This window comes from Argiope bruennichi, chromosome 1 (genome assembly GCF_947563725.1).
Source record: "Argiope bruennichi chromosome 1, qqArgBrue1.1, whole genome shotgun sequence".
NCBI lineage: Eukaryota > Metazoa > Arthropoda > Arachnida > Araneae > Araneidae > Argiope > Argiope bruennichi.
Genome location: NC_079151.1, coordinates 120,715,570 through 120,735,980, shown reverse-complemented (window position 1 = coordinate 120,735,980; position 20,411 = coordinate 120,715,570). Strand labels below are relative to the sequence as shown.

Genomic DNA, 20,411 nt, shown 5'->3' with positions numbered 1-20,411 from the left:
ATCGTTGTTTATTTTCAGTTCTTAAAAACGTAAAATTATGTTTTATAAAAAAAGACTATTGTTTATTTTCATTTCATTTTTCTAAATGCCAAATTTCACATGCATTTTAAGAGTTTTATTTAAAAAAAAACTAATGATGATTTCAACCTACTGAATCATCTGAGAGACATATTTCTCTGTTCTCAGAAAGAATTTCTATTTAAATTTTATACAAATGTAGAAAACAATAAAAAACAGCCTACTATTGAATGATAATTATTTTTCTTCAGATGTAATAAATAATTCAAATGAAGAAGCATGAAAAATTTCAAAGGTATTTCTTTTTAAAAATATCATGGAAATATGAGAATTTGCATAAAACGTTAGTATTGTCAATAGATCTGAAGAGATTAATTTACATTAACTTTTATATTAAATTTAAATTTTCGCTTGAAACAAATGAATGGCAATTAATTCTTTTTAAAATCGTTTAAATTTATTAATTCATAAGATGCAAACATGCAAACTTTCTAAGAGGGTGTAAGATAGTCTTTTGTTAAAAGATTCTCTCTTTTTTAAGCCTTTAGGAAATTATTACTGTGGTCCCTTTAAAACATATTATGTTAATATTACTTAAATTTATGCTACTTATGTTATATTTTATGTTAATCTTGCTATCAATATTTCATTTATCATGCATTTAATTATACAGCAAAATAAGTGGTAATTGAACATGTAAGGAGATTGGAGATCCAATGGATAAACTCCGTTTTATCTTCCATCAACGCTAAAATTTATTCCATTTGTGAATATGAGAGCAAATTCTCTATGACGATTCCTGTTTATTTAGTTTATTTACTCATTTAAAAAATAAATAATTTTAGAAATCAGATTAATTTTATTAAGTAAATTCATTTTTTAGTTAGAAAATTGAATTAAAAATTAAGTAAAAATTAAAAATTAAGTAAATTAAGTAATATTATTTGGTAATAATTCTAATAATTAATTACAGACTAAGACTCTTCGTTATGATTTGAGATAAGAAATCGAAGTATATAGATGTTAGTCTCAGAGAAAAATTTGAATTTACGCAAACCTTTCGACATGTTCCTCAAAATGAAGTAATTAATTTGTAGTTGATTTGTTCTTTCAAATCCTGAGATATTAACTTGATTATTACTATTATTTTGTGAAAGATTATTAAAAGATTGGAACCCAGAGACAGTTAAAAATTGCTTATCATGGATATATAAAAACAAGTAACAAATGATAGTATGAATATATGAATTGATACGGATTAAAGCTTTAGAAACAGTTTATGCCTCATTTTAAATAAAATTAATACATAAACAGTAGACAGAAGACGTGAGAGACATTTCATCAGCATTGTTTCTTCAAATTACCGCATTAAATAAGCCGGGGGACTTTTTTTATTGTAGAAGATTTGCCGTACAGAAAGGCCCAACAATTCAGATGGAATCGGAATTGGATACGATATTTTAATAAAATACTGTTCTCTTTGCTATATAAAGAGTACTACCCTATTAAAAAATAAATAACAAATAAATATAAATAAACAAAATCCTTCCCCGCCCTGCCATACCACCTTAGTTCCCTAGCAGCATACCTAAATTCCACAATAATTTACGATATTGAAAAATAATCGCAATATTTTATAATATTGTTGGATATTGAATAATACTGTATAATATTGTTGGGTATTGAACAATATTGTTTAATATTATTGGATTTAAAATAATATTGTTGGATATAAAATAATATTTTATAATATTGTTGGATATTGAATAATATTGTATAATATTGTTGGGTATTGAACAATATTGTTTAACATTATTGGATTTAAAATAATATTTTATAATATTGCTGGATATTGAATAATATTGTATAGTATTGTTGGGTATTGAACAATATTGCTTAATATTATTGGATTTAAAATAATATTGTTGGATATAATATAATATTTTATAATATTGTTGGATATTGAATAATATTGTATAATATTATTGGGTATTGGACAATATTGTTTAATATTATTGGATTTAAAGTAATATTGATGGATATAAAATAATATTGACCGATATTGAATAATGTTGTATAAAATTGTCGCACTGTACTATAAAATATTATACAACGGGCTTTACTAGTTGGGTACTGGATGACCAAGTTGCCGTATGTTGTCCTATTACCTATGACCATATGGAACTACGTCTTATAACCTAACGGTATTGACTGGTCCCACCACAGACCCTTCTTGCAGGAAGTATCCATCATAAAAATGATGGGTACTTCTCATGATTCTTATCACATTATCTTCCCCTTGACTAGCCTATGATTTACATGTATTGCCTACTTATATGTCCCTTTCTCTACTGCAGCAAAGAAAGGATAATTTATTTAGATGCATGATCCGATTAATATGTGTACACCATGGCTATGAATGTGTGAATCTACCTCCATGCAATTATAAACTTACATAAACATAAAAACTTATCCAGCAACTTCTCATCTACCTACTCCAAGTACACGAGGAGACAAGACTATAAAATACTGAATAATAAGAGATTTTCAAGACTGAATGGATTAAGAATGTAATACCTAACCTAATAATACAATAAAATACCAAACATGCAGCAATGATTTTGGACAATTGGTTTTAATATCCTATCTTAATTTTATTCTATTGAAATTAATTATTATGACAAATCACCTACATCGTTAGAGTAAAGCATTCTTTTTATTAATGATAGCTTTCAAACGCATCAGATCATTCGCCACTCCAATTTGCAAACGGTTTATTCCTGTTATTAATAACACACTCATCAGAAAAAAATAACACCCTTGGGAACGATGCTGCCAACAAATTCACTCACTCTAGTTAAGTTGTTACCGTATCAATTATAATAATTTCTTGATACCGCATTCTGATAAAGGCGCCTCTTCTCAGCAAATTTACGCAAATTGTCGAATGCCGTGACCACGTGTCAATGTCCGCAGAGACAGCATTTGTCCATTTGTTAGAGCCAGACGTAATATAATTCATTAATCCGAGAGATAGCCCAGCAATTAAGGGGAAGGGGATCTCTCCAATTTCAATAATAACCCTTTTCGGGGTAACTTGCTACTGTTTAATCTATCTTGTCACTCAGCTTCGATGCGGTTTGACTCGCCTTGATCACTATTTTAGAACCAAGGCATCTGCTACCCAAATTCCATCGACTTTTTGACGTTGTTAATGGCGTTATGGAGTAATGCTTTGTGATCGTGATGTAACGCATAGTACTTTAGTTACCAGTATTTGGTTTAACAGATTTAGGCAGATTCTTGTTTTCGATTGTAGGAAGTAGGTAAAGAAAGTACGTGGTAATCGTTAAAAAAATGAGCCTCAAGAATTTTATAAATATCCGTGTTTTAGATATCTCTCAGTCGAAGTTTAGATATCTCTAGGTCTGACTATTTGTTCGTCTTTTATCTGCCTGTAAAAAACATTATTCAAAAATGTAGCAGATATTTTTGCAAATGCAATATGCAATGTTAATAGCAATATATAACAATGTTTTTATACAATGTTAGTAGCATAGCTAAAAAAGAAAAAAAATACTGATGTTCGTAATGAATGCTGACTACTTATCTTTGCGACTTTGACAATAAAAATGAAGGGCCTGGAAATTATAAGAATTATAGCGATATCTTTATTAGGAACGGAGATTTGGGATCCATTCAGAAAACTGCATACCTTATTGAGAGGATATAAAAGACGAAACTGTCACGCGAGATGGGAATTTTTTCTTTGTAATGTTGATCTCAGAAAGACCCCAAAAGTTATTTTAAGCTGAGGACTGTATTAAGGCTGTGCTGATAACTAAGTAACATTTCAATTTCTTAAGCATGCTAATAGTGCCTAAAATTTCTGTTCTTTAAGCATATCTTAAGTAGGTTTTCCAGCCTCCTTTACTGTATGTTTTCTGGAATCATCTTCGTAGAATGAATCGTCATCTGCAATTATCTATCACACACACACACACACACACACACACACACACACACACACATACACACACACACACACACACACACACACACACACACACACACACACACTAGAACAGAGAAGTGTGTGTGTGTGTATGTGAAGGTAAATCAAGAATGCAATAAATTGTGTACTTGTTAGATGGTATGGGGTCTTCAGACCAGAATAATATTTATGTTTCATTTCTGACACCCTGTTGACCAAAAATGGGAATTCTAAAATGTATATTCAATCCTCTTCATTCATAATCAATTCATGAACATTTTCACGATGAAGCCAAACACAAAATAATCTATATTACAAAAGTACGTAAGAAAATTGGGAAGAAAATACATTGGCTTTTCAAACAAAATAATCTGTATTAAACATTTATTTAACTTTTTTAATATTGCTATAACAAAATGTATTTTTTAAAAATTCTCCAATGTTTTGTTTCTACTAAATACATTATATCCTTTTTGATTTGTTTCTCGTAATATACAAATTGATTTATCTAAATGTACTAAAATCAATCCCCCGTATCAAAATTATTTAATTTATCTCAGCTCATATGCATCAAATTAAGGTACTGAGACGCTCACTTCATACCTCATTTGTCCTACATTACCAGAGTTAATCTTGGCTCAGTCACTATAACCAATTAGTCTGTATATCGAAATAACTCACTAATTTAGGATTAAGTGAATCATTAGTCATAATATAATAGATCATAAGTAATGATCCATTCAGCACTATTGGCAGATTGTTATATTATACGAATGATGGGAGAGACAATTTGATACTTGATATAAAACAGATTATCCTGCCAATTTGTTGGTTAGATAGACCTTAATTGGAGCGAAGGTAAAATCAAACGATAAAAAATAATGAAAACGATAATCAAAAACGATTTTTCGGAAATCAGATTCAGTTGAGTACCATTATTCAAAAATTCATTTTAATAAATTTGGGTGATAAATATTTAAATTAATGAATTAAAAATTAAAAATTGTGAAAATATGTTTGATTTTATTTTAAAGCTGAAGTCATTTTTGTTATTTGTATGTTTCAAGGAAATCTGAACCTTCAACACCCCTTTTGAGACTGATTAGGTGATTGTTAACGATTAATGATGAGCAAAATATTATATAGACGACCTTGTAAAAAATATTATGAAAGAAGTTGAAGAGCAAGTGACCAAGAGATCAGTTAAAATTAATCCTAAGGGTAGATTAAAGGTTTTGAAGTAGATTTTATGTATTCTGAGCAAAAAGAAGAATTTCAGAAATAACATTTTTATAAGTTGAAATAATATAGCATTTAGACACAATTAATTTTCAAAAAAAAAAAGATAGTATCTCAAGTTTATTAAAGCCCCACAGTTTTCATTTTTATTTTAAATAAGGCTAAATTTTTAATTTTTCCTTAATCAAATTAAATTATAGTTTTGATAGATAAAATATTATTACTATTCGTATATCTTTCGCTAAGGTTTTTTTTAAAGATTCAAATATTAAAAAAAAGCAGTTTAGATCAAAAATTTGAATTATATCAATCTTTAGTCAAGATGAATTTTATAAGACAGTACAAAAATTACATTTTCCAGGTTTTAAATATTAATTATATTAAATATATCCAAGATATTTTATTTTTATATATGTGATGTAATATTGATATCTTGAAATTTGACTTTCCCATTCATGGAATTTAGTTATTTTAGACTACAATTTATTACAATGGATTTTCATTTCTGAGAAGATTGGCTACTTAACTGAGATACTGATATAAAGGGTTAGCATGAAATAAGTTACCCACTCCAGGGGGCTCTAAAATGTGTTCTATTGATCCAAACGAGATAAAATTTAAACTACAGATTATTGATATGATGCGCTTTACATTTATTAAATAAAAAAAATAGTACAAAAGTTCACCTTTAGGTGGCATTGTAATACACTTAAAATCATTTAACATGGTTTATAATAGTTAAATAAAGTAAAATTAAAATTGCTCAATATGTCTACCTTCCGTTTCAACAGTATGCTCTAATCGGAGAACCATATTTTCTATAAATGACCGGAGTGAATTTGCCGAAATATTAAGAATATGGAGCCGAATGTTGTCCTTAAGATCTGGTAGAGATGGTTGCCTTTGACGGTAGATATTGTCCTTCAAATAACCACACAACCGAAAATCGCAAGGACTGCTGTCCAGCGAGCGAGAAGACCCTGCTATTGGGAAATGACGACTGTTAACTCTTGCTTCTGTGAAATGCTGTGTTAACAATCGCTTTACAAGACGATCAATATGAGGTGGTGCACCATACTGTATGAAAATGATATCTTGAAAGCATCCACGCTGGCCTCAGCGAGCATGATCGCAACATTTTCGACGCTGGAAAACGGGATTTTTTTTTTCGTACTCCACCTGGAAGAATGTCTAGTTGCGAAGTTTTTTCCAATTTCTGCATCATTTTGTGTAGGGAACCTGAAGATATTGGACCTCTTCGTATCTGCTTCATACGACGAAATTCCTTTAGAGCTGCAACGGAGTTTTGTTGGTTTTGGTAGAACAATTTCACCAGTGGTGTTTTTTCTTGCAACGTAGGCATGACGAAAGTAGAAGAAAGTTATGTTCGTGCAGAATCCGACTTCTTTTTGTCCAAAGAAAAATGGTAATAGACATGCGCTGTAACGCAAATTATGTTTCACATTTTCAATATATGCAAATAAATGCCATTTGTGTTACATCGCCATCTATTGATGGATTTTTGTTCTAATTTTTTAAATTGATGAATGTAAAGCGAATCATCTGAATAATCTGTAGTTCTAATTTTATCTTATTTGGACCAATACAACGTATTTTAGAGCCTTCTGAAGTGGGCAACTTATTTCTTATTACCTCTATATTTTTTGGTATTATATTTCGTATAAAATAATTTTAATTTATAAAGGCATCTCAATAAAATTAATAATTTTATTTTGAAGAGATAGATAATCATAACTAAACTAAAAGGAAAATGAAAATCAATTACATATAAAGCAACATAACTTGAGAATTTCTCCCAAATGACTACAATTTTCCGAGTCATTATTTTTAACTATTTACATATAAAACTCTTTTGATTATTAAACTCTAGGATTCCGCATAACTATAAAACTTTGATAAACCGATCCATCGAGTTTTTCCAACACTTTTTGGGTTCTATTTATGGCATTGATCTCATCACTTCTTCCCCAAGTTATTTTCTGGACCATTGCCCACACTTTATTGATTGAAAACAATGTTCAGGTGATGACGTTCACCTCCTGGATACTTCAGCGATCATCCCACGTTGATTCATGTAACTCAACAGCTGTGTTATTTTCGAAGCGCTGCCATCTTATCAGTCACTTAAACTCCGCTTCGGACTCCTCCAGGGCAAAAAGTTTGTTTTTACTTCTTTATTTAGGAAAAAGAAAATGGCAGCTGATGAGAAACAATATCAGTTTTTCTTCTGACTGAGTATTTGTTTGAAAAATACCCTATAGCTTATTTTGCTTATATTTTGTGTATTTATTTGTTGATCTAAGATTTAGTTGTCAACTGAAAATAAGAATAATATTTTTTTTAGGATTAGGTTGGTAAAGAAAGGGATTTATATTTATTTTTTATTACCTGCCAGATCATTCGGATGAGTTGGATCGGTGGCCGAAATTCTTTTAATTCATACAGTAAGTGCCCAAAATAATGGAAACAGTAGAAATGAATTTAGTGTTTGCAAAGGGTCCTTGTATTATTAACACACAAATTTTATTTTTATGCCAATTGCGAATGTATTCATCTGTAACTTTCAAGACCACCAGAAATACAAAAATGATGAATATTCCGCCACTTCTGGCAAGGTACGTGAAGGTCAAAAACCGACCCTAAAGTTTAGACAGTTTATAGATATATGATGAAAAAAGTTGGTAATTCTGAATGTCTTCTTTAAGATTCCATGAAATCTTAGTTCTTTTATGTTAATATTTAAAGAGTAAATATGTTTAGTCAATACTATATAAGTTCAGCATTATTATACTTTTAAGTATTGACTAAAACATGACTAAAATGCAGGAAAACGAAAGTCAAAGTCTTGAGGGCTTTGTGAATGGAAGGTTAGCTTGAATCAGTATAGTAAGTAACGAGATTGCAGGAATTTAGTTAAACTGCTAAAAAGCTATGTTTCTTTTTATTGTAGAACTCAATTTTGTAGCTCACGGATATTGAAAGAGGGCAAATTAATGGTGCACATCTGGTTCGATCATCAGTAACCACAGTGATTAATATTATGAGCATTCCTCGAGTTACAGAATCGAAGATTATGATTACGTACTCTGTACAAGATAAAACAATTTCAACTAAGTTAAATTACCAATGGAGGTCAAACCCTAATGAAACAATTTGTCAAATTTGCAAAAATATTTACAGTAAGTTTCCAAAAGAAGACGACTGTAAGCAAAGTGGTCATAAAATTCTGTATTTGTATCTTCCAATTTCAGCAAAAACAGAAAAAATATATAAAAACGAAATAATCATTGCACAAATATTCCGAAGTCATATCTAACTTAATTAGATATAACTTCGTCAAATAATATCGTCTCAAGTCATGCCAAGATCGTAAAAATCTAGCCAATCTCTGCATACCCGGTTGGCACAAGATGTTATCTGATATCTCCATGATATTCTTCAATATTCTGAATGTCGGACAATATTTTAAAGATATAATAGCAATGTTGCTTGGTATTTCTTGGTAAAAGAGTAGAAAATAGTGATATGGTCCAATGAATCTTCATTAGTATCACTTATCACAACAGGATGTGTTTGTAAGAACACTTTGGAAGTGTAAAAATCGGAGTGTCTTCATCTAGGCGTTCACTGATCCATTCATTTGTTCAGTAATTGTAATGGTTTTCTAAGAAGAGGGAGGTTTTCAATGAATCATATTTGCGATTCTTTCATAAACAGAGCAGCGATCTCGTATTCATGCTTAGGATTTATAGATACCTTATAAAATAAAATAATAGATTGCTCTGTAATCACTTCAGTCAATCAGTTTCATCTTTTAGTGTGAACATTACTTCCACACAGTTAGAACAGTCAATATTTATTTAAAGAAAACGTTCTATTAGCACAAAATATTCTTATGATATCTTCATTCATAATATCTAACATCAAGAGATATCGTACAATATTTCGTGCTAAGAGAATGAAACGGATGTTACATATCCGCACGGCTGCCTCAATCTCCTGATCTAAATATTATTGAATCACTTTAATCTCTTTTGAAGAAGAGAATTATCAGATGATATCGTGCATCCTCCTTTCTACGAAATTCTTAATGATTTTTTTAACATAAAATGGTTTAATACTCGATTAAATTGTATCCAAGAATTTTATAATTCCGTTCCTTAACATGTTCAGGCCGTTATGGATGTAAAAAAGTTAATATTTTCATTCGTTATTCCGTTTATTTTTTATTTTAGCCTGTATTTTATTAACACTTTTATTCCAGGTCACTGTCTACTCATCTAGAAGAATATCCTTAATTTGAATCAATTTTCAGACATCTTACTGTCTCTTGGTTAATTTGTGTTTTTAAATTTCTTGAGCTAACTTTGATAACTAATAGTATAAAATTCACGAATTATATCAAGATATGTTATATTTATTCGCTAAATGTTGGACTTAATAAAAATTAAATTAAATTTTTAATGAGAAACATTAAATAATTCTTTTAAAACTCTTGTTTTGTGAAATGTAGGAATGAAGTCTCACTCATTCCATGGAACTTAAAGGACAAAAGTATTATAATATGCAAATTGCAATTTGAGTTATAACAATTTTTTGGGGTTCTTTCATTATCGTTATACTAACAGAAGGACTGAAATTAGTTCGTGATTTTATACATATACAGTGGAAAATAAATACAAATTGGAATGTTTAATTGTACACATTAACCATATTTATTTTGTAAACTTTTCGGTCTAAAATAACATTTGTACACTCATTTCGAAGAAGAATTTCATATTCAAAACTCTAGAATCAACTCAATTAAGAATATTAATGTAAAATCCTTATATTTCTCACTAAAGGTGACTAGTTTTGTTACGTTATAAGAAAGGCACATCGAAAGGTATTTTTTAGAATAATAGTAATCTTGTCATTACAGAATTATAACTAGTTCAAAATGTAGATAGTAAAGAAAGTTGAATTTAGACACTCAAACTCAAAAATATGTAAATACACAAAAAAATATTTAAAATATTGGAAAATAAAGTAAATTTAGAAATCTGAAAGATAGATGTTTCAATTTTTATCAGTGGAAATGAAAAAAAATACTTTATAAATTTGTAGAATATTATTGAAATTCTACATAATTAAATAAAAAATTAATATAAGTTAAATATACATTGATAATATAATTTAAATATGTAGAGTAAAAATTTCACCTATTTATGAGAATTTTTTTAAGAATTAGTTTAAGAATTTTAAACATCAACGAGATTAAAGACATTTTTTTTAAAAGCCGGGACACGAAAAAGTACTAAATCAACATTAGTTGCTTCAATTTTTAGTAGTGTAAAAGAAAAAAAACGACATTATGAACTTGAAGAATATTATTAAAATACTATATAATTAAACAAGAAATTAAGTAAAAATATACATTGACAATATAAATTAAACATGTCGATGAAAATGTCACTGATTTATGAGAATTCTTTTATAATTAGTTTAAGAACTTTAAACATTAATGCGAGATTAATGACACTTATGACACTTTTAAAATGCAGGGGTCACAAAAAGTACTAAATTTATCGCATCTTTTCTTTTACTTTTTATTAAACTACCTAGATATAAAAAATATTTCAAAAAATCAATCAATAACACATTTACGATGATAAAATAAAAATCTATTTCCTCTCTATACGGACATTCGGTAAATTATGCACTGAAAGACTTCAGGGAAAAAATAACCCAATGTTTATTTTTTCTCCCGTTTCTTGTCCAACAAAAGAAAAGAAAAAACTTCGGATTAAAATTTTATTATTCAATTAAACTTTCTTCTGAAATGATTGAATGGAATACTAAACAAAGGGAGAAACGTATCGTGGGAAAGCTAGGATAAAAACTATTCCTGATGTTTGCTATAATCAATGTTAATACCCTTAGGGAACAGCACAGGAAGTGTTAGCAAACTATGACAACACGTAATAGAAAAACAAACGAGCTTTTTTTTTCTTTTTCTTTTTCTAACTCTCTAGAAAATGGTCGTTTGAAAAGAAAAGTATATATTGTAACGAGGTTACAAAGAACAACAAAGAAATACTGGAAACCGAAGACGTGAGTTGGAGCGTCAACAAGCAAAGTTTTATCGATTAAAATTTGAAAGAAGTCACAATAAACAAGGCGAAAAAAATAATGAAGGCAATAGAAAACTGCGCAGTTAGAAGATAGCTTTTAAAGGAAAAAGAAAAAAAAAGTTTTTTTTTTTTCTGCAGACAATATTTTTTTAGATGCATCTTGTTGTGTTTTGTATTATTGTTTGCTAAAAAAATTCGTTGGAGCTTAAAAAATGACTGAATAAGTCTTTCTTATGAAACAAACATTTCTATTTTTTTTATCAGGCTTTTGCGTTTTTTTCGACCTTTTCCATTGCAAATTTTTCAAAGGATGGTTAACTTAAAAATGTGGCGAGTAACAAGTTTGATCAAATCAATAAAAATGCAATTTTTTTCCTTCATGCTTTTTTTTTCTTCCAACTGTACCCATTGAAACTTTTAAGAACTGTAAGAGGCATAGTTAAAGCAGCGCAATTAACGATTTATTGTGTGTGTGTTTTTGAAGAAGATACAGTTTTGTTTATTTAGAATTAAATATTACTCTTAAGATTTTAAAATAAAATTTTTTGGTTTGAGAAAAACAGATTTTTCTTTAAAAAAGTAGTTCTAGAGAGAAAGAGAAAAAAAAACATAAACTCCTGTTAATTTAAACTTTCAAGGCTTCTTAAATTTTTATTTGAATCATTCAAAATTTAAGAAGCAATGAATTTTAAGTTATTAAATTAACAATCAGTATTGACAAATATATTGAACAAAGACCAATAAAATATATGTAAATTTTGTTGAAAATAAATATTGAGAATAAATAAATAATATATTCAGGATATAAAATGATTATTTTGGTTATATATATATATATATATATAAAATCCTATTTTCATGTATTATTTTTATTTATATATTTATTTAATTCCTTTCTTAGCGTTAATGGCACAGAAATCAGATTTATTATTTATAATATAAAGACAACTGCCAAATGTAAATAATAATGTAATATAAAACCAAATGTAATAAATTTAAATAACCAAATGTAGCCAAACGAATGTTTCAGGCTCTTTCATCAGACATTTTTTACAACGTTATTTAATTCAACGTTTCGTGTAGCTAGTGCTTTTTATATCATCTGCAATGTTTGACATTGATTTGCACGACTTACTACACAATTCAATCTCTATAGATATTCAAAAAAAAGTTATTTAATTTAATGTAAGGTACTTTTCCGTTTCCGAGGGTTGTACGTGACAGTTAAATTATTTTCGGCAAAACACCAACAACAAAAAAATCGCCAACAAAAAAAAATCGTAAAAAAAAAATTGCCAACAGTTTGGCGATATTTTTACTGCCCTCGAAAACGACAAAGTACCATTATATTCCAAGGGGCGTTGGCGGCAGTTGAATTATTTTCACCAAATCGCCAACAAAAAAAATCGTCAATAATTTGGCGATTTTTTTACTGCTCTTGGAAACGGAAAAGTACCTAATGTACTCTTATTTTTAAAAGAAAAATAGGATACGAATTTTTTATTTGAATTTACATTTCTGGAGAATCAATTTAAGAATATCGATGTAACAAAAAGCTAGATTTATATTAAAGGGACGTTCCCATTCATAATGCTCAAATTTTATCTTTCTCCAATTCAAAATCATCTGCTCCAATTCGAGTATTCTTTTAAAGGAATGCAACTAGTCTTCTCTTAAGCAACCGGTACCATCAAGCCCCTCCATCACCATAGCAACAACCCCTCTAAGGGAAACGCGACTTTAATATGTTATTGTTTAAAATATAGAAGTACTTTCGGTTCGACAATCGAACATTAGAATTGGGAATGGATGTACTACTTCAAAAGGTTTAATAAACTTTTCCTCTGTGGAAGTTCGTGATATTTTCCGGTTAAGTGACTCTTGCAATTTACCGTTGAGAAATGACAAATCTACTGTCTGCGCTATCGGGGGTTGGGCTTTTTTTCCCTTTCCATTCCACATTTTTTTTTCTCAACGTCTGCGACAAGACAGTAAAATATCACCAAATTGTCCCCCTCCCTCCAAATCGAATTACATCACTCCCCCCTCCTTGATTTCAATCCCCAGTCTCTCCATTTATTTTCTTCCGGCATTTACTTCTTCCTTCTTCTGGGGGGTGGGAGCTCCTGGGAGAGGAGAGGGAGGTAACTTCTTGGGAAATTACACGAGATCGTTGAATAATTGCAAATACAAACAAAAAGTTTCTTTTAACAATGTTACAAGACTCTTCTGTAAAGTGAGAGAGTGACGGATGAAGACAAGCTACATTTTACACATTTATTATACATCCTTGTCATGCAAGTGTATGTAACAAATCTTTTTGAAAGGAGAAATGGATATTTTATCTACACCTTTTAAGAATAAAATTTATGTACACTAAAGATTGAAGATTCACATTAAAAAAACCATGGAATTTACTATATCCGAATATTAAGGAACAGTGTAACGATCTTCGCGAAGAGAATAGTTTCATAATCATGTGCTATGTGTAAATTTTAGTTTACAAATTAGCCATGAATCCATTTCAAATTCTTCAGGAGGAAACAGAATTCTATGCCACAGCCAGCCCCTCCCCTAAATGCCCCACGTGTCATAATGATTTTACAGTAAAACACATTTTAATCGATTATCTTGCTTTTAATTCCTATTGTGACCACTTTTTCCATTCATAGTTTTGAAATATGCAAGATTTGGTGGGTGAAAAATGCCATCCAAATATTTTTACTTTCTTAAAAGTAAATCTGGAGACCACCGGGTTTTTTTTTTTACTTTGTTTCAATGCTTTGTCATGTCCAATTGCGTTCCTTTTATTTATATTTTTTTCCCCAAATTTTATACCTGTTTTACTAGTTCTTGATATAACCGTATCTAAGTCGAGCATGCGTTTTTAATGTTTAAGTAAGTCAAAATAGGAGTGAGAGGAAAGATGAAAGGAGGAAATATTTACATTTAATAATAAGATGAATTCGGATTTTAAGCAGAATTTTAAGACGCGAAATCTACTTACAGTTCGTAATATTATTAGGGGAAGATATTAATTCACAACAAAATACTTTAGTGCAATTTTTATTTACTGGGTGGGGGCTAAACATTAATGGTGAATAAATGTAAGATCTCTGATCTTAAAATTTGGTAATTCACTTTTTTTTCTTTTTTTTTTTACAAAATAATAATTATTAATTTTACCAAAACTTTTTCGTTTATTTGCCATTGAATTTTTGATAACATTTTGAGGTAAGCAACGGTAAATAAACTTGATCGCAATTAATAATATTACACAAAATATTCTTCGTGACACTTCTGAAGACTTTTTTTTTGTCTCTTGATTGCCACATAAGCAATTAACATAATTTTGAATTAAAATAAAATATACGGTCAGAAACGACACGACGCTCACATACACGTGAAGAAAGCGAACGAAAAAGTGTCTATAATGGGGCAGAAGCCAAGGTCAAAGAATGACAAAAAATTCTAGAAATGCGCCCATTATTCCACGTTTTATCCCTTAACAAAGTAGAATCGTCAACAAGTAATAGTCTTAGGATAATGAAACGAACAATAATGACAAATTTATCTGAATAAAAGCATTTTTATAAAGTATTCTTCAGAGTAAAGGGTTTTCGAAATTTGGGTGTTAGTCGGTGGATCACATGGATGAAATATAAAATCATGACTAAGGAAAGTGATCACTGCCTAATGTGGATACAATCAGGTTATATGATAACAATTATTATGTATTAGTTATGTAGTATAACAAGTATTATGTAGTAGTTATGTAATATTACAAATATTATATAGTAATATATGTAGTATAACAAATATTATGTAGTAGTATATGTATTAGTTATGTAGTATAACAAGTATTATGTAGTAGTTATGTAATATTACAAATATTATATAGTAATATATGTAGTATAACAAATATTATGTAGTAGTATATGTATTAGTTATGTAGTATAATATTAGTTATGTAGTAGTATATGTATTAGTTTTGTAGTATAACATCTCAGAAAATATCTATGATATAATTCTTAATGCCGACTAAGAGAGGTATCATATGCGACAAATTGGAATCTTTTATAGAGTGCTTGATATCAGACATTCTATATAAAAATTCGAAAAGCAATAAAATTTAAGAGTTCATGTTATGCTTTAAGTGTAAAAAAGCAGTATTTATTAGGATTTTCCTACACATCTTGTTTGCGTCGAAAGGAAATATCTTGAAGCCTCGAAAGGAAATATCCTTCTACAACTTCAAAGACGAGTAATCGGATATCTTAAAATTTTATTTTTATCGCCCACTGATCATTTTTTTATTGAGAGAGTAAACAAGTTATGCGACTGGGAATATAAATGACGAGTTTTTAAAAAGCAGGCAACATGTCCTTGAGGTACGACCTTTCTATCTCCACCCTTCTTACGTCAGAAAAATTGAACTATAGAACAAAAAAGGGCAAAGGCAGAGAAGAGAAACTGATTATATTTTGTATTTGATTATGAGACAAACAACATCAAACAATTACTTGTTCTCAGATTTCCGGTTTGCAGATTTCTCGTGTAGAATATATTATTATTATTATTATCTCTGCTATTAACTTCTGTGTTATGTTCTGAAATCTGAAAGAGTAAGAAATCTTGCAAAAAGAGAATGCACTGGTTTTCTTATGTGAGGTGAAATGATTATACAATGGTATGATGATTTAAAACAGTTCTATTTTTAAGCATATATTATGTATTTCGTTTCTAACAAGCATATGTAGTCTCCTTGTAATTTTATCGAACGTTCCCTAATATAATAGCTATCCCCTGCCCTGTTTAAAAATAATAGGAGTGAATGTCACGATAGGTCAGAATTTTATTTTCATATATTTTATTTCATGCGGAGGCACATGAGCATTTTAGGCTTCATAATATAGTGTAAAAAAACGAAGAGTGTGCGTTTCGGACGCTTTTATCCGACCTATTAAAACCAACAGTTGACACTGAGCTACAATTTTAATTACAAAATTATATTAATTTATCTAAGTTTTTTCTTTAATTATTGCTTGTATATCATACAAATATATATGTCTACATATGGTCAAGTCGTAAACGTATTTGGTCCAAAATTTAATACAAACCTACACTTTACATGCTAAAATTTTGTACTAAATATTATGAATCCATTTTTTTATGTTTATAGTCATCGTTCTCATTTTCACATAGAAAGATAGATTTACAAACATTTCCTTATTGGATTTCGTTCAAAATTTAATAATAATTCACAAAGTTGGTGTAAGTATTATATAGTAAATTTCAATTATCTAACTCAAAACAAACTTGATTTACCATGTTCACAAATTATCGAATGGCATAATAGTTTACATTCAGGCATAATTCTAAAAATGTATTTTTTTTTCATACAGGGGAATCTGAACTTTAAAAATTTGTGAAAATGTGAAAATCGAATTTTTATGACGACTGCAGTACTTTTTTTACTTTGTAACGCGATGGAATATGTTTCCACAATAAAATGCTGAACTCACTAAATAAAAGTGCAATAAAAATGCAAATATATTAATGGGAAAAACAGCTAAAATGTGCATCTATTGATATTGTTTTCAGTTATTTCCTTCTATTATGTAGAAAATTCTCCTATTTATAATGGTTGCTTCTACATTATTACTCAGACGAACAAATAAAGTCTCAATTATTTGTGTTATTCGATAATTCATGGCATTTTTGTCTTGTCGGTATGAACAATTGTGGGTTTGCTTTATTATTCTATGAAAAATATCAATAGTTTTGCAACATTGTTTCCATTGTGGTTTTTGGAACAATATATTATAAAAACTGTATGAGGATACAAAGTAATGTTAAACGATTTTTCATGTTAACTTTCATTCTATTTTTTTGTTTCTAGGCTAAAAAATACAGATAAATTATAATGCATTGAATACAAAGGATCATGGACATAGCAATCTATTAATTTTTAAGGATTTAATTAAAAAACTTTTAATATAAGTTCACAATATAAATAACGTCATTTTGGAATCAAAATATTTATGCATATGTTTTGGTTGTTTTTCACATTTGATTTGAAACACGTTCTTAGAGGAAAACCTTCGGAAATAAAACTTTAGCAGCAGAATATTTTTAACAAGTTAATTAAATTTTATTAATTATAATTAATTCATGCAGATTTCTTGTATCATATTTTATTTAAAACATATCTGATCTTTCAAAATGGTTTTGTAAACAATGTTTTAAATAATTTATTTTATAAAAAAATATTAAAAATTTCTTAAATTTTCCTTTTTATTCTACAGCAGCATATATTGTTAATATCTGTTTAATAATTACTTAATATCGATTATTTATAATAATAATAGCAAATTTGATGATTTTAAATATTAACTTAATTATTTTTATAATAATAAATTCGAAAAGCAACAGTCAGAAATAGGATTAAGTTATTATTTTTAATAAATTTATTTAAGATTATCCAGCTACGAATCAATATCAAAAACCATACAAAATAAAATGTTTTAGTTTTCATTTCAGAAAATAAACGTAACCAAAAAAATACTTGAATTTATAAATTGAAACGTTTTCCATAAAATAATGCTGACAGTTAAAAACAAAAGAAATTTATAAAATGCACTAAAAGTAATAATTTGAAGACGGTCTAATATGAATGAACGAACAATCCAATACAGAATGAATCTTATATAGAAAAAAGAAATAAAGAAAGGGGGGAAATTGTGCATAATGCAAAACGAACAGTAAACAGAAAAACAAGCTTCATCATCAAGGAAACAGTATTACATAAAAAATTTAAATAGATTTAACGTACGATAACAGATTTTCAAAAGTTTATCAAATTTCTCAACTTTCTCGAGTTCCTAATTTAGCGACAGAGTCAATTATTTTAACTGAAAGAGAAAATATTTTTACTTACGGGCTTATAAACTGTATAACCATTATTAATTCTAATATAAAGCTTGTCCACAGATATTATATTGAAGCAATTTTGTCAGCAAAGTCATAATTTAGTTTTAGCACATTTTAATTTCCATTTAAAGCAGCTAATCCAAAATGTGGCGAAGAAATCCTGTGCAATCCACATAGCCCCCGGAAAGTTGCGCACAATTAACAAGAATCCGCAATGGCCTTCTACCCACGTGCGGTTTGAGCGCAGCGGTTAGTCATGTTAACCCACACGCTTCATCGCTCCACAAAAAAGAAATAAAATGGAGATTAAAATCTGTTAAAGGACACGGAAAAGTATTAGAATTTATTAAAAGTGATTTGGGTTTTTGAAACGTTGAAAGCACGCCCCAAGCAATAGGAAGAAAATGTTTTATACATTGATTATGATTTCAAGTATCTTAATAAACTGATATATTTGCTGCATTGTATTTTCACGTCAATTTTTATCTTATTTTAATAAAAATAAATAACACTGATAAGCAATGGAAAAACCTGCTACTGAATTGCCTTATGTTGTAATACACAGCTATGAAAATCAATTCATTTTTCGTTTAATAAAATTCTTTGCTGTTTTTAAATTTATGCTCCAATTATCACGTGTTATTTTTAATCTTAAGAATAATAGAATGCGTTTTAGTGTTCAATTTGTTTTCAAGGGTTTTCCATGTCTACATGAGTTAATAAAAGTAATGCAAAAAAAATAAATTAAAAATTTAATTTCGTAATTAATTGTTTGAAGAATTCGTTGTATTAAAATTTTTAATTGAAATTATTTCCAGAAATCGTTTTCTTCTCTAGTTCAAAAATGAAGTGAATAAATTAATTTTATTTTATTTTTATAATTTAAATTAATATTTTATTTAAAAATATCATAAAATTGTTTTATAATTGAATTTTGAAATAATTTTATGGTCCAATTAAAAATTTAAATTCATATTTTAATAAAAAATGGCGTAAAAAATTGAATTATTTAATTTTTGAAAATTAATTTTAAGTATGTGACCGAGGAATCTGATATTAAATCAAAATATTTGCAAGTCATCATTACTTTTACCTTCATACTGTAATTAAAAAATAGTTTAAATGCAAAAAAAAAAAAAAAACTTATTCCGACAATGCTTTTATAAGAATTTCTAAAAAAATGCATCTGAGAAGTGTATTTTGTTCCCTTGTAAAATGCTGTCATTACAAAATGTTTACGAATATTTAAACCAAAATTAAGCATTATAATATGATTCCAATCCACAAATAATGATTTACTAACCGAAAAAAAGGCAAACCCGAATACAAAATAATAATAACACTAAAAAAATATTGGCAATAACCCTCAATTTGGTCTGTGAAGAGCGAATACAATAAAGCAGCTTCGCAGACAGATAAATGAATCAATTTAAACTATTCATATAACGAAAGCAAATCACAAAATAAATATAATTAGTTGTTCTTTTTTTCATGCTACTTACAAATTTGTTAAAACGACATTATAAGACCATCTGCAGATCACCTTCTATGGATGATTTGATATGAAAATCAGCCCTTTGTTACAGATGATGGTGGACAATTATATATATATATATATATATATATATATATATATATATATATATATATATATATATATATATATATATATATATATATATATATATATATATATATATATATATATACACACACACCGAAAGCTAGCGTCTACGATTTACTGCTACTTAGAATGCAATCTCTAATCCTGAACCGCATATGATTTTCTTTAAATTAACATTAATTAAAACATGATAATTAAAATTCATATCTTCATAACTATAACAAAGATAAAATATAAGGAATGAAATAATTTATATAACATACACTAATCACAGAAAAAGCATAGGTAGTTGCTGATTTTCATGCTACTTGCAAATTTATTAATACGACGTTGTTAGACCATCTTCAGTCCATCTTTCATTTATGCTTTGATATGCAAACCGATCATTTTGAGCTATTGTTCCTGTAAGCAGTATTTAATACATGTTTTATTGTTTTTCATATTTAAAATAATGGTTCTTTACAAACAG

The 20,411-nt window shown here is 28.4% G+C and overlaps 1 protein-coding gene across 4 annotated transcripts in view; it reads right to left on the bottom strand.

Annotated features, from left to right (window-relative positions):
* Positions 1–20,411, bottom strand: part of LOC129967812 (teneurin-m-like) — a 603,259-nt gene that overhangs the window by 277,302 nt on the left and 305,546 nt on the right. The window contains exon 1 of one of the 4 annotated variants that reach the window (XM_056081917.1): positions 18,326–18,443. The exons of 1 other annotated variant lie outside the window; for it this stretch is intronic. In XM_056081917.1, coding sequence (XP_055937892.1) covers positions 18,326–18,348 — 23 coding nt within the window. In that variant the 5' untranslated portion in view covers positions 18,349–18,443. Of the gene's footprint in view, positions 1–18,325; positions 18,444–20,411 lie in introns of those variants that run through there. 2 more of the 4 variants (XM_056081925.1, XM_056082048.1) reach the window with 2 other exon arrangements.